This window comes from Leptinotarsa decemlineata, unplaced genomic scaffold (assembly GCF_025532065.1).
Source record: "Leptinotarsa decemlineata unplaced genomic scaffold, Ldec_3_MD MMD2_tig00026282_RagTag_RagTag, whole genome shotgun sequence".
In the NCBI taxonomy this organism is placed as follows: domain Eukaryota; kingdom Metazoa; phylum Arthropoda; class Insecta; order Coleoptera; family Chrysomelidae; genus Leptinotarsa; species Leptinotarsa decemlineata.
This window is the reverse complement of record NW_027412668.1, coordinates 16,435,450-16,452,327: the sequence shown is the minus strand read 5'-3', so window position 1 is coordinate 16,452,327 and position 16,878 is coordinate 16,435,450. Positions and strand designations below refer to the sequence as shown.

The following is a 16,878-nucleotide window of genomic DNA, read 5'->3' as shown; positions in this document are numbered from 1 at the left end:
TTCGAAACTTGGATCGTGCTTCAAAGATCATGAAAAATTAGAAAGTCTTAGATTCGTCTAGAGGTTATTCCTCCGAGATGATACTCCTCACAATTCCAGTTTTATATTTATAAATGCATATAATTTGTTTCTGAAAATCAACATTATTTCAGACCTATTTTGCCCCAACACTATTATGGCACCAGCACCCACCATGATTTATTTCTTCTTAAATAGAGAGTTTTTTTTTCATGTATGAAATTTATAACCACCTACCCACCACAATGAAAGTTAATGAAACATGCATGCCAATTGAATAACCCAGTACTGATTCACTTTGTAGTTTGAAGGCTTATCATTGATGTTCTTGAAAATAATTACTGGAAATTTGCATTAGACATGTTTGTCTTCAGTTTTTTGACTAGCTTTTACTTTTTTTATGTATATAGTGGAATATAATTATTATTCTAATGGTGAGGCAGCTACTGTAGTTTTTTTTGTACAATTTATTTGATCTGTCCATGATCAATTTCTATTTGACATATGACCTGATAGGTTTGCAGACTTCAAAAATATCTAATTAATGTAGGGACTCCACCGAGAACAAATTTTCTTATTGAAAATTATATGTAACAAGTTTTCTGAATATTAGTAATGAAATATTTTATTATTATTGTTTCCTGCACCAGAGGTAACACGAGTTTTTCTTAACACGAATTTTACAATTAGACAGGGTATATAGGTAGTAAGTTGAGACTGTAAAATATAAAAATGTTTTATATTTATAATAGTTTTTACAATATAATAATTTAACTCTGTGATAAAAAAAAAGTTGAGCCTTATACAAAATGCAACTGCTGAAATATAAAGTAGCGAAATCTAATTTTGTTTCAATTAAAATATAATAAATACAGATGAAATGACAATAAAATGAATTATAACAAATGCTTTCTTTTAGGAAATGAATTAGGTCTTACTTTTGGCTTTCACTTTCATTTCCAAAAATGTTTCATCTAACCCAACTACAGGAGAAAAATTGCACTAACTGTCTGCAATGTTCCTAAAGTTGAGAAGATTTATAACCAAAGCTCGACAGTTTACCCAACCTGGAAGAAGTTTAGTGAATGATACGTAGGATATTACGCGGGACAAAAAAACATCAGAAATAGAAGAAAATTCAGTTGGGTTCGATCATTTCAAAGTGTTATTCGTCATTTTCAAAATTTATGTGATAGATCTGCAAACATCAGTTGTCAGATTTATTGTGCCTGCGTTGCAAAGCAGCAGCCAAATCCTCTCTTAGAGCCTGCTGTTGACGGCTCTCAGTCAGCGATTGGACAGACCTCAAACTATTTACAATATCTTTAGTTTTGCTGAAGTAGATTTCATTAAGAGTGTTACGAATTTTATTTTCCATGTCCTCTACCATCCTGCCAATATTGGCAATGTGTGGGTTGATTTCATTTACTGTGGCATCTTGTTCTATCTAAAAGTAAAGTCAAAAAGTAAAGAAAATAGTTTCATTATAGTGTTGATTCGAATAAATGTTAAAATGGAAATATGTATGTGATAACGATGATTTGGAAATATAACAGTACAAGTTTTAATTTAGCGAATGAAAGTTTTAAAAGATTTTTCCATCAACCAATGAAAAATATATCAACTCGTTAATAATAAATTCGATTATTGTTACAATAATGTATTCCACTAGTTTTTGCAAATTTTAAGATAAGTCTTACCTGCCTGGTTAGACTACCGCCAAGATTCATTGTTCCAGAACCCTGTTTATTAGTTTGAAGCCACAGCATGGCAGTTGAAGTCATTTTGTAATGTGAATTCCGACCCGAACTCTTTTCCTGAACTTCTACAACATGTAAAGAGTCCCAACAACCTTTGATTTTCTTACTTCCATCGCCAGTTTTCTTGATTAAAATTACTCCTTAAACAAAAGGCACATACATTAAAACATTTTCTCAAAATTATGACTTGATTTATGATAGTGCAAAGTGTTTATCAATCTGATGACATTTCACTTAAAAAAAAACTAAGATTGATATATGACTGAATGAATAGGTTACACATACCAAGGTGAATTTCATATACCTATTCAGATTTCTGATCTTTCACACCATCTAGGTTTTCCTGCGACCTAAAATCGCAATATCTCAATGGAAAAGGGTAAGTTACCAGATAGTTTGAGAGCATAAAAAGAGTCTTGTGAGCCAAAACAGTTAATATTAAGGTCTGGATTGCCTGACATCATTCTCAGCAATGATGGCAACAGAGCATCGAAAAATGAAGAATGTATAAAGGAAACCGCAATTATCAATCAACATATATATATATATATATATATATATATATATATATATATATATATATATATATATATATATATATACATATTTCCAAACTTTCTAAAGATTGTCAATAGGACAACAAAATCCAAATTATATGGGGGTCAAATTCAGAAAGCTGAAAGAGTTCAAGTATATGAACAATGAATAAATTGAACAATATTTAGAGAAAATAACTCAAGAAAGCTACTATTCAAACCACAAGTTTCTGAATGAAAAATTTAAAGCAAACAACATATCAGAATTTTAGTTATTTTGTTTCAAGTGAACATTTTTAATGTGTGTCAAATGTCGAACAATTTTTTTACTTTTATATATTGTTTCAAAAGCTTGTGATTTTGAAGTTTCCCATAATGTTTGATGTCTTCATATAAATGTATCATATAATAACATTCACAGTATCAATCAATATATATATGGTAGCTCCGGAAAACTTTCAGCTGGTCCAGATGGAATTCTTTTATACATTTGTGAAAAACTCTACATTTACTTCAGCAAATCTCACAATCAATTTTCAATCTTTATCTTCAGAAACCTGCCCTGAATTCTAAACGCAAAGGTTTTATAACACCAATTCACAAATCTAAAGTCAGGAAAAATATTGAAAACTGTTGTAACAAAAAAATCATGTTTGAAAAAAAAAAAGAACTAAACACCAAGATTCTGTTTCGAATAACCTATAGAGAATACACAAAGATAATGATGTTGGCATTCCACACGGAAGTGTTTTGGGCCCATTATTGTTTCTATTATACATTAATGATATTAACCTCTTTGTGGAATGCGAATTCATTAACCTCTTTGCTGATGATACCTTAATTGCTTGTAGTGACGTCTGCCTAGATACGGCTATTCAAAAAATGAATAATGTTTTACAATCAATTAGCAAGTATTTCAGTTTGAATAAATTGAAATTGAATGTGTCTAAAAGTCAGGCTATGATATTCACAAGTAAATACAGATATGATACCATTAATATTAATAGCCTTAACCTAAACATCAATAATGAACAAATTGAAATTGTATCGAATATCAAGTATTTGGGCTTCCAGTTGGATAACTTTCTGAACTTCAATACCCATTTCAATTATATTCATAAAAAAATTTCAAAAAAACTTTATTTTTTCTCTCGTATAGCCCAGGAATTATCAACCGAAACAAAAATCACGGTATATAATTCAATTATTCTGCCGCATTTTGATTATTGCTCATCAGCCCTGTTTTTGTTTGATCTTACTAAGCTGAATATGCTACAAAAACTTCAAAATCGTGGCATGAGAATAATTCTGAGAACTAATCGTCTCACCCCCATAAGATCTATGTTAGCAACGCTTAATTGGTTCTCAGTCGAAAAAAAATTGTATTATTTCACAATGATTTTTGTATATAAAATATTGAATAACCTGGCTCCTGTTTACTTTCATACATTTATAATATTGAATAGAGACATTCACACTTTTAACACTCGGGGTAAAAATGACATTCACATTAGCAGCACTGCTTATCGCAGTACTATGAACTCTTTATTTTTCAAAGGTTTCCAAGAATTTAATAAACTACCAGACTTCATTAAAACATCATCATCGTTGAATTTGTTTAAAAAACAATTGAAAGAACTTATTAAGATGAAATAGATAACGTATTGAAAGCAATTCTTGTAATTTTTGTAATTCTACTAATTCTATTAATTCTATTTTTAAAATTGTGATTTTCGTATATTATTGCTGCATTGTATTTCTTTTTTTTGTGTTTGTCTAATGTTGTATATATACACCGTTGATTTAATTGGGATATATATGTATATTAGGGTTACCTATTTTTGAAATAAAGATCTATCTATTCATTTTATACTGACTTCTACACCACAGCCATCATTTAATGTTTGCAGACGATCTCAAATTTTATGAGTAGTTGAAAGTATTGATGATGCAGAACTGTTAGAATTAGATCAATTTTCAATTTATAATATATAAATAAATGTTACCAAAAATTAAATTCCATTAGAATTAAAAACATCAATCTGCCTTTCACCAATAGTGTTCGGGATATGGGAGCGTTGTTAAATACTAAGGTAACCTTTAAAGGTAATGTTGATCACATTGTATCCAAGTTTTGTGTAAATACTTTCAAAATATTGTTTTGTTCTTTGGTAAGCTATCAGAATGTACTTACCTTCGCATCAGATAGATATTTCTAGGATGTAAAAGTACAAAACAAATTTTTTGAGGACATGTGCATTTAATTGAACTTAAAAGAACTGACTACGAGTACTTCGATATTTTGCTCCTTTTCAAGTCATCTACTTTGGAGTATCGCCGAGCCGGTACTTCTACATAAAATTATCAACGGTGATATGAGTTATCCAGGTTTAACGCAATTGATTAATTATTATATGAAAATTCGACAAAAATCAGAGTGTCGGAACTGTTCAAAGTTCCTCATCATGGTATTAGTTAAGTATGGCTTGAATGAATCAATCAATAGAATGGTATGGCTAGCAACAAGAATAGAGTAATTATTGATTTAATTGATCCATCCATGTACACTGTTGAAAAAATCAGGTGGCAACACATTAACCTACTAAGAAGAAACTAATGTTTATTATAAAATGGTATGTTCGTAAATTGATTAATAACTAGGTAATTGATATTTTGATGTGAGACTACAAAATTTCAGAGCACATTCAAACTCGGAAGATTTGTACAATTCCAGTTTTTTGTCTTCAATATTTTCAAAGACATTTTTTACCACACTTCATATGCACTATATATTTGTATGAAAACTTATTTATTCCAAACTTACCAGCAAAACCATGATCCAAATCCCAAAAGTAAACAGACGAAACTCCCCCTTCAAAGTACATCTCCCTATACTGATCAAAAGCATGATTTGCATCTAATTCAAGTTTTCTCAAACGTTCAGAAGGCATGGAACCGTCATCTAATGGAGGATAATAGGTATTAGACCATGGGGATCTGAAAGAAATTAACTTGGATTAATAGGATTTTTATAAAACCTTTGAGGTACTCCTACAGGTGCCTTGCCAGTAGGAGCCTGTTATTTTCATTGTGCCTTATTTTTTTACAAAATCCTAGGCGCATAGCAACTAGAAGACCTAGTCGCTATGAGCCGCTGTAGAAAATTACAATTAAGGGTTGTGCCCTTGAATGACCTGGAAAGCCCAGTCTTCGAGTCACATGACAAAATGGAAAAATTAAAAATATCATAAGGGTGCGAAGAATATATAAATCCCAGAATGAATTTGAGCCAGCTTTGATTTACTTTTTATTAGAGAATGTTTTTCAATACATGGTAAATATTCGTTTCAACAGCTCATGCTAGTTTTTGGAAAAAATTCAATTGACTTGAATTTTTTTATCTGCACATCAAGAATCTTGAGTCAAAATTTGACACTCTGGTCTATTTTTGTAGATATGACCTCTCAAAAGTCAAAAAATCCACGATTTTGGAAACTCTCTTTTGGTAATAAAAACGCCTGAAATGACATCTTACTTTAGTTGCTACATCAATTTTTTTCATATGTAATATGTTTATTGAAATGGTTTTTGTCTTCTACAATAGAGCTAATTAAATTTATGGAAATTTGGCAACAACATTTTTCATTTCTTGACATTCAACTTTTCATAATACTGCTAACAAATCTGACAGGATTTTGTTTTTGTTTTACCATTGAACATAATTCTAATATTTCTGAATAGAAGTCGTAAGTATGTAGACGTTGAACTTCCCTAATTCCATTTACCTGTATGAGTCTCCATCTCGGTTGTAGTCGCATAGAAGGTAATCCTTTCCAGTTTCTTTGTCCTTGGCAATTTTCAAAGGCTGGTCTACTGAAGACAGCAAATCTTCACATAAACTTGGAACTAAATCGATCAAATCACTCAAATTTTTCTCTATTTGTTGGGGAGGTAGGCGTCGCATTAAATCTAAAGCACAATCGAACTGGTCACCCTGTAAAAAATATGAAAATAATTATTTCAGTAGGAGTTTTTGACATCAATTTTTAAAAATGCAATATTTCAAATCAAAAGAAAATAGTCACCCAAACCTAGTTTAACTTTCTTCCATTATTCCTAGATATAGAGAAGAATGAACATCTTAACTTGATAGAATTTGGAACCTCTGGTATAAAATGAATCTATTGAAAACAGTCTTCTCACACAGTCACTATTGCAAAAATCAGGAATTATCATTCTTGGATTGAATTCAATTAATAATAGGCATTCGAGTTTACATTTAATGATTTATGAAATTCATTTAGTTAGCTGATTAACGGAAAAACAGATTTAGTGTTCCACTACACTTTATAGCTGCAGGCAGTTTATTATATATTTTGATACCACTGTATATGAACACATTTTTTGCCAATTGTCTCTTCCAATGACACAAAGTAATGAAGTTACTCAATCCATTCAAATTTGTCTTCCTAAGAATTTGTGTCCAATATTCTCAATTATTTATGCCAAAAAAAAAATCAAGAATAACATCAACAGTATAACAAATTTTGATAAGCATTTCCAAGATTCAATTGATCGAGACAAAATGAAAAGGAGCAAATGGAACAAGAATCACCCAAATCTTCGCATTACACTTGGAGATTGATCTATTTTTTTTGAGTGAAACTTTGTAATAATACTCCTTCATCAATTATATAGTGTAGTGTTTCACTGAGAATGTTCAGAGTAAAAAATGAAACAGAAGAACTCATTTTTTTCTTCCTGTTTGTAACGAAATCTACACATCTTTGAAAATAGTTTCAATAGATATATTCAATTTTTTCTTTCTTCTTTTGGAAGTTACCCACTTTCTGTATATGATCATTATAATTTAAAAGTTATGTTCTGGAATATATATATATATATATATATATATATATATATATATATATATGTAAACGGTCATTTGTCAGCCCGTAGAATATACGATGTGAACTCTGGTCAGCCCTCGGAAACGTCGGTCGTCCCGGTTTCGGGCTCACCAACGTTTCCCACTGTATATAGTGTTTTTTGGACATGTTATCATGTGAAATGACGTTTAGCAAATTTTCGGTTGGGCCGACCATTACACCATATACACATAGCTGATACACCACCTACTTTCACGAAACTTCGCCAGGAGGCGTGGCTGTGTAATTGTATACACCTGATGTGAACAGTGTCTTTGTGAGCCCAGGTTTATACGAACACTTTCAATGGATAGCATGTTGGTCAGCCCACAATCGGGCAACGCTGCACTTGCATTTCATGATTCTAACTAGATTGTCGTGGTGCAGAAATTCGATAATAGAAATGGAAAATTTTTTGAGAGATGTAGAATTTTATGAAAAAGTTCCTGTTTTGTATGTTTTTTGTACAAGCGTTCGTGTGCGTGCATCACCCTATATCTATACAAGCAATTTAGATCAGGAATTGTTTCGCATATAAAAGTTTTATCAGAGCTTCGTAACATATTCACTTGTAGAAAAATGCTTGATCTGAACTCATACTTTCCCACATTCGACTACTTACCCGAAATCAGCTTTTTCGGATAACGGTGTCGAGTACGGAAATGTACTGTTTCCGTTCTAGTTAGGATAATAATATAATTACTAACAGTGCGTTATTCCATTTAGCTTGTCGAAGCAATTTTAACCTCTGCACTATCTTAGATACAAAAATTTGAATATGTTATAAGTTGAAAATATCAATATAGTGTTCGGAATCACACGTTAAAATGTAAGACCTCGTTAATCTATAGCTAGTACAAGTTTATACTTCTGAGGGTTGTCGTTCGTAGGGGTGCGACAGACATATTTTAAACCGTTTCCTGTTTGTATTTTCAAATGTAGATTTTCAAATTCTAATTATTTGGCATGGACGCCTCAACAGAAATCGCGTTGTGTAAATCAATTTTAGACATTAAGCAAGAAACTTCGGATTTGACTTTGAAATTGTAGATTTGAAAACCTGACTGCACAAAAATAATCGAAGTGTGACTGAGTAGAAATGAGTAGATGAAAAATGACATTTTTTTCACAAACGAAAAATCTAAAATGTGAAGAATGATCTGGTGATGAATTTATTGAGAAATGAATAGTGAATATCCAGAATGTCTACAGTTTCAATAAATTCTATATAAAAATCCGCAGCAGCACTACGGATTTCCGATATATAATTTAGTTCAAAAATTAGGTAAAAATCGCACTAAGTATGTTTTCTATGACGAAACGAAATTCTGAGTGACTAGCATAAGGTAAGATATAATTTGTGAAACAGATATTAGTAATAAGTTTCAATTCTCTTTTTCTTAGCAATAGTTTTTTCGAAAACTCCCTTTCAGTTTTTGGAGGTATGATGTTGTTCAGGTTGAACATAATGAAGTGGAGATTAAACCAATGTTTTTTTATTATGTTGACTGTTCATGACGATGAATACGTCATATCATCATCGATTATAACCTGCAGCAGACATTTCAATCAAAATAAAAAAGACTTGGAATATTTCAGCACAGAAAAAATTTGATCAGGTTGAATAAACATTTATTTGAATGGAGTATTATTCTTCAATTTGAGAACTGCTGACAAAAATTGTTCGGTAAACTAATAAACACGTAGTATGAAAAAATAACATAATTTCTAATGAAATGAAACTACAACATGGGTAAAAAAATATCAAATGAAAATTATTAATATTATTTCTTCTTTCTATAACAACAGTAAACGTATTCTTTGATTGCAGCCCAGTTTCTATTTTTTAATAATGATGAATATTTCTTTTCCTTATATTTTAGATACAAACAAGAACTAATTCAATTCTAGCACTTCTTTTTTTTTTCGGAGCGAAAAACTTTTTGACTATATTTCGTTTTGCTCCTTAGACCAAGTTTGTTTTTGAGAAGGTTTTATTGTTTTCAAAACTGTGCGTGTCTGATGATCTGAAATGAGATCAGTGTGTTGAAAAACTCCATCAAGATATCAAACGGGTTGAAAATGGATCCAAAAATGAATGATAAAAATAAAAAATGGAAGGACGATACTGAAAAGTGATTTGACTCATTTCCAACCTATAGTCAGAGATACGGATGATTCCAAAACAGCTCAAAATATAAATAATTGATTGCATATAGGGAATTTTTTTCAAAAAGAGCCACGTTCAATATTTCCATAAATAAGACAGTAATGTAAATTTCCCGAAACACCTAATTTTTGTGAAATAATATAAGGTATCGCTAAGATGCGTACACACTCCTCTTCAAAATATCAAACAAAATAACCCCATACATGCCATCTATTGGATAAGTGATTTTATCAGGAATTCAACGGTGATTTTTCAGGGTTGATTTCTAATTTACTGTGAAGAAGGACCTTGAAGTATAAGTGAACGACTTTTTAGATTAATTGATACAATCTCTCACAAAAACGTATACAACAATTATTTCTATTGTCAAGTTCCTAACAGAAAACAACTTTTGTCGCGTTGAATTATATCTGTCGGATTTTTGGCAAAGTTTCTCACACAAAACACTTCAAAATACTTTCTAAAACTCATAGCCAAAAATGTTCCACTAAACAGTTTTATTAAAACGCGACACGTGTTTCGCCATACAATGGCTTCTTCGGGCGTATCTTTATCTACTATATTTTACAAATTTAATGCTTGGTATACTTAATTTTAAAATTTAAAGTACCTACATTTCAAGTACTTGAGTTTGTAATGGATTAAATGACCTGGGCTTATGTCCCAGTCCCCACATTTGAAAAATATTCAGTAACGGTTACTCAATTCTAATTGATCATTTAGTTAGTTACCCGAATTCTTGAATCTATTGATTGCTTGACATTTTAGAAGATTGAATTTCAAATTCTTCTCTTCTAAATATAACATGTCATATTCATGACTGAACTCATGTACTTCTGCTAAAAGGTGGTTTGCAAATGTGAAATTGGTCTTTCTATTCACAAAATTACATCTAAGCTTTTAATTCTTTGGAAAATAATCTCCATGTTTGGCCATTATACAGTTTTGGGCAAGAGCCACAACTCAGCTGATATACTCCTGATCTATCCGATACCGAAGTTTTGTCTTTATTGTTTTTAATAAATGCCCTTACACTATTATTCGGACTATTACTATTTCTGTGAGCTAAGTTTACGCAGTCTTTCTTCAAAAAAATATTATTGGTTGGTTCAGCCAAAAATGACAATGTCTCATAACTGACGTTATCGCATCTTGAATTTGGGTAGATATGGTTCATGGCTTGCTTTTGTAGTTTTTGTTTGATTTGTTTGATCAAACTCAGCTCTCTCTGGAAATTATTCAATAGTCTATGAAGAATATTATTGAATGCAGCAACTTTATGCTGGTAAGAGTGCGTAGAGGAATTATGTATGATAATGTCCGTGTAAGATGGTTTGTGGAAAATTGCAAATTCATGTTCATTGATATTTTTTGTAATGGTTGAGTCAAGGTAATTTAATGAATTATTTACCTTCCTCTCAGTGGTAAATTTTATTGAAGGGTGGATGGAATTGACATATTCAACGAACTTGCTTTTCTGTAATGATTTCATTATTCACTAGTGATAAATGGATATCGTAATGCTTGAAGAAATACATGCATAATGAATATTTAATACAACAGTCCTGAACAAACTGTAACGTCTATTTGATAAAAAAAAATTGATGAGCTTCCGTGAAGTATCATATTTATTCTAATACTTGCTACTTTCTACACACATTCACATCAAATCGATATACCAAATTTGGAACATCCTTTCGAACGAATGAAAACACAGGAAAATAATATTTCATTTGAGTTAGGAATTGGAAAACAGTGAATTACTTAAAATTAAGTACATTCTATGATATTTATTTGTAATCGTCATATACCTATATATTCTCTAATTATTCTCTAAGTATACCAAAATATTGGCAAGCCAATTAACAAAATAGCATTAGGACCATTGCAAAGATCGTAACGGTTCTCAAAGAGTTTCGCGCCAAAATAGTTAACGCGTGTCAAACAATTGCAGATTTCGTAGGAATACTGAAACTTTAATGAAATGAATAAAAACACTTTTGTCTAATTACCTATATTTGATTTTATTTATATGACCGTTTTCGGGTTTGACCCCATTACCAAGTATTACCTTACCTATAAATTTCGTCGCCGCTGATATATACCATTATTTTTTGAAGAGAAATTTTGATGATCATAATATCCTCCATTTCATAAATTCATTATCGGATGAAAAGTGCAATTTTCTATATTTCACTGAATTTGACTTCGATACTAAATTTTCCCATTTTCATGATGTTTTTCTTCAAGCTTTTGATATATCCTTTCCTAAACAGTTTCAAAAAATTAAACAAAATCAAAATTCAAGTAGACACAAACCATGGATTACTAAGGATATCGTTGAAGAAGGTATATTACTCAGAGATATTTATAATTTGAACAAGAGTCAAACCAATGTACATTTATTGGGTCAATATAAGCAACTCTTAAAAAATCATAGACAAAAAATTGTGCTCTCAAAAAGTCAATACTTTAATAATCAATTCCTCAAGGCTCAACATAAATCTGAAGCTGCCTGGTCTATCATCAGGAAAAATACTATTATAAATGATTCATCTAAGACATTGGCGATGGTGTACTTGTTGACGATGGTCCCGGTATATCTCAAGCATTTAGTAGTTATTTTGTCGATTCAGTGGAGTCATTAGTAAAAAATACTGCACCTGGTGGCATTGAAAATCGTTGTGTAAAAACTGAGAGTCTTTTCCTCTATCCAATAGATGAAACTGAACTCGTGGAAATAATTAAATTCGCATGTTCGAAAAATTCCAGTGGGGTTGTTGAATTGCCAGGTAATGTTTTAATGAAGGCTGCTTTGAAAATAATGGAACCTCTGATTTATCTAATCAATTTATCTTTCTCTGAAGGTATTTTTCCTTCCCGACTTAAGCAAGCAATGGTCGTCCCAGTCTATAAAAAAAGCGATAAGCATGTAATGTCGAACTACAGAGGTATTGCTTTACTATCTCCATTTTCGAAAATATTTGAAGAATCAAATCAAAACTTGTGTCCTTTTTAAATAAATACAATATCGTATCTGACAACCAATATGGGTTTCAAGTGGGCTTGTCAACCCAGGATGCCATCCTTTCTCTACATAATCATGTATTATCAAACTTCGACAACGATGAAAAATCACTTAGTGTTCTTTTCGACTTGACACAAGCGTTTGATATCAGTCATCATGGTCTTTTTCTTGATGAACTGTTTGGCATGGGCGTTCGTGGTCCAAGTCTAAAATGGATTGAAACCTATTCAACTGGTCGTACACAGGTTGTTGAAGTTAGGCTTCAGACTGGGTCATTTTTCTCTGAATTTTACAGGTGTGCCCCAAGGTAGTGTTTTGGGGCCTACACTATTTATTTTATTTGTTAGTGACCTTTCAAAAATTATTCATCCACAGTGCTCTATACAATTTGCTGATGACACATCTTTTACTGTCAGTGGTTCGGAATGTGAAACATTGTCAGTAAGAGCAAATGATGCTGTATTCAACATGCAAAATTATTGTTCTAAGAATGGCTTGATTCTAAATAATCTTAAAACCAACACTATTTTCTTTACAATTCAGGAAACTGATTGTAGTGTATTGGTTAGGTCTGAGATTAAAAATATTGAACAGGTAAACTATAAAAAAATTTTAGGAGTTTTTATTGATTCCCAACTCAATTGGAATCATCATGTTGATTTCATACTGAAGAAATTGGCGACACATTGTTTCGTTATATGGAATCTGCGTAATTTTGTGTCTATTGAAATTCTTAAAAGTTACTATTATGCATATATTTACTTTGCCCTCAATTACTGTATTATTTGTTTTGGCAACTGCAATAGAATCAGTGTCTTATTAATTTTCCAGAAAAAAAATATTAGAACAATTTGTTTTAAAAAAAAACTCGATTCCTGTAAACCACTATTTGCAAAGTTGAATATATTAACTGTTACTTGCATGTATATTTTTAATCGCGTAATCTACGTTAAATCAAATTGCTCCAAGTTTTAGAACAGAGATGATACATGTCTTCTTTCGGGCTTCACCCTGAGAAAAAACTATAACATTTTAATTCCTAGTCATAAGTTAGCCAAGGTGACTAATGGACCTCATATCATGTCAAAAAAACTGTACAACAAGCTCCCAATATCCATTAAAAAATAACTAGTGTGAAGCTCTCTAAACAAAAAGTTCGGAAAGTATTATGTGAAAAGGTATTTTATTCGCTTGATGAATTTTTTCAGTCTGATTTGGAATTTTAAATTTTAATTTTTGTACCCCTTTTATGGTCTGAATGTTATGTAATATATCATATAATTATGTTGTTTTATGATTGTGACCTCATTGTAATTGTACTGAGATATGTGACTTTTTCCATGCCGTCCCTAGGTCTACGGAAATAAAGATTTTTGATTTGATTTGAAGTATTGAAAAAATACTTAATAATGCGGGGTCAAACCCGAAACTGGTCGTATACATAAAATCAACTAGTGGTACTTAGACAAAAGTGTTTTTATTAATTTCATTAAAGTGATCATGAATTACCACAAAATAAACAAGTAATCAATCATACATAATACAGAAACTATATGAAACATAAATAGTCAATAGTAACGGCATCTTTTTCTTTTCCTAATATATTTTTTCCGGTAAACTAACACATAGTTCACCTCTGAAAAACTGGATTTGCCAGGATTTTAAAAACACTTGATACCCTCACGATGAAATCCAATGATACACTGAAATGGATCGCGTTCCTGGTCAGCCCTTCGATGTGGCAGCATTGTAGGGCTGACCAAGATGCTCTTCATATAGCGATTTGTATAACTATGGGCTGACCAACAGCATGGGGCTGACAAAGGTTTAAAGAATATGTAAAATTTTTATTTTCAGAAAAAATCTACCCCTCTGATGGGCCTATTAATAAAATCATACCACTGAAGAGTATTCCGAAAAGTATATACCTAAATATATTCGGGAAGTGCTGGGTGGACCAACGCCCCGTTCATATACCGGGCTCACCAATATGCAATGAACAAATATATATATATATATATATATATATATATATATATATATATATATATATATATATATATATATATATATATATATATATATATATATATATATAAAAACTTATGGTTTTTCGTTCTCTCAAGATAACTGATTAGGAAAATCCTAATCCTAGAAAAAGGTAATAGACTGATTAGGTATAATAACACATTAGAGATATATTAAGATTTTTGTGGGTAACCAGCCAAACCACACGAAATCAAAATAGGCTAGGCCAAGAAAAATACCAGGATATCGAAATAGATTAGATACATAGTACACAGATATTGGATTGGTATTAGTGGGTGTGACTAGTTTTATGAGCCACGTAAATTTTGGTACCTAATTAGAGTAACATTTAAAAATGCTATATATAAATATAAATGTGAAAAAACTCACATACCATTTTTAAGTATTGTAAATGTTTTTTTTTACAAAATTTTCTAATATTTACAGGATATTATCTGTTTCTGTTATCTGTAGAAAATTTTGACGTTTACTTAGTCAGAACAATGCTGCCGTGTTGCCATCAGTGTTGCCGGAATCATTTGAGAAAAGTACTCGAAGGCGAACGAAAAAAGTACTAGATCAAATGAAAAAGTACTTAAAAGATAAATCCGTCAATAATGGATATATTCAGCATATACTCACCCTTTTCTTTGCTTTGATTGCAGTTTTTTGGCAATTTTGGATGTCAATTCAACAATGATAACAAATAAATGACTGTCAAGAGATGGACACCAAAGTGATTATAGACAGTAAAATATCATAGCATTCACTTTTATTTTACAAAAATAACCAAGAAAGAATGATATCATGTCGAAATCAACACAAATATCCTGCATATTGAAGGATAACAATTTGATATGGTCAACATGGTGAAAAAGTACTAATGGCTGTATTCTCCGGTATTAAGCTTCGACCTTGAGCTCGCCAATTCGTGAATTTCATTATCACGATCATAATCAGCCTTAAGCTCGTTCAGTTGCCAAGTTTTCATGAACCTAACCTAACTTTCTATCTGGAGTAGGAACTGGCAAGTACCGCTGTTCGCTATAACCTACAATATACCATTTTACCTACAACCCACAACTTTATGAAAACAAGTTCACTAAGGACAACGGGGAAGTTATTTATTCACCATTAATGAACTTGTCCTCATAAAAATGATGCCAATATTATACCGGTTTCCTAGAAGTAATATTGTATTCTACCTAATTGTTAATTCTAAATCTATTTCTTTTACCAGATTTGATCATTTATCTAATACGTTTTGTTATTACCTGTTATATGAAAGAAATTGTAGTATAGTTTGATGTAGCAGTAACTGATGAAGGTACCGGTAGCGAAACGCGTTTTAAATAAAATTCATTGTGAAAATTCTTCAATTATTATTTTGGATGTTATTAATTTTCATCAAGTAATAGGTCAGAGTATTCATAATTCATTCTCTACATTTCTGGAGAGACTCAAAAACAATTTATACCTGAATTCATATCAGGAACTGCACATAACTTCCAATTATTTGTAGCTCACCGAGTAACAGAAATAGAAGATTCGACGAATAATGAAGACTGGCATAGGATTTTAATGAAAAAAAATGTCGCCAACGATCTTTTGAAAAAAAATCTGTTAAAATCTGTTTTTTCGTTAACAAGCTGTCCTCCCCTACGACAAATCTCAAGAGTCGAAACTTGTGCGAGCTAAGGAATAACGAAGTCTTACCTTTTTACATGTGATTCTTAGCACGGGTTGGACGGTAGAAAGTGAAAATCGATCGTCCGGCCTTGCGGTTCGAACCACCGGTTCACACAGCGGTCGATCGAGTGAGTGGATCAAACCACCCGGCTACCGATGCTACCAGATATACTAAAACAACCCTCTGAGATAAATATAATCACGGTATTACAGGACTACCATTTCTGAGGAAAGATGAGGAAAAATTGAACATACAAAATGTCAATTTTGGTATGAATTTTAGTGAAATGAAAAAAAAATCGTGGCCGTTTCTTCAATAGCAAAACTATTCGATTACGTAGGTATCAAAAATAAATCGATTTTCAATTTTGAAGAAAATCGAAGAAAATTATTCCGGATATATAGAAATAGAGTTGGTTACTGAAGAAATGGCCGAAGCAGAAAAGCGATGGAAGGAGTGCAACCAACGGAATACTTTTTCCAGAATGAATAAATTGTCTCGAAATGAAGTAATATTTTTTGAAATCTAGTCGACTATTCAAGTTATCATTATATTTGGATGGAAAGGGAATTGTCAGGATTAGAGGCAGAACTGGATTGTTACCTGATTTACCTGATTTAGATAGATAGTTATTCATTTTTACTACGAGAAATTTGGTGACCACAGGCAAAATATAGTTGTGAATGAAATCCGAGAAAAATAAAACATCTTATATTTGGG

At 31.4% G+C, this 16,878-nt stretch overlaps 1 protein-coding gene across 1 annotated transcript; it reads right to left on the bottom strand.

The window, feature by feature from the left end:
• Positions 1–738: 738 nt before the first annotated feature.
• Positions 739–15,000, bottom strand: cpb (F-actin-capping protein subunit beta). The gene is made up of 5 exons (XM_023159235.2): positions 14,863–15,000; positions 6,100–6,308; positions 5,139–5,311; positions 1,719–1,918; positions 739–1,465 (listed from the first exon to the last, which is right to left on the bottom strand). Exons 1-5 carry the CDS (start codon positions 14,863–14,865, stop codon positions 1,226–1,228), a joined length of 825 nt encoding a protein of 274 aa, XP_023015003.1. The 5' UTR covers positions 14,866–15,000; the 3' UTR covers positions 739–1,225.
• Between the last annotated feature and the right edge of the window lie 1,878 nt (positions 15,001–16,878).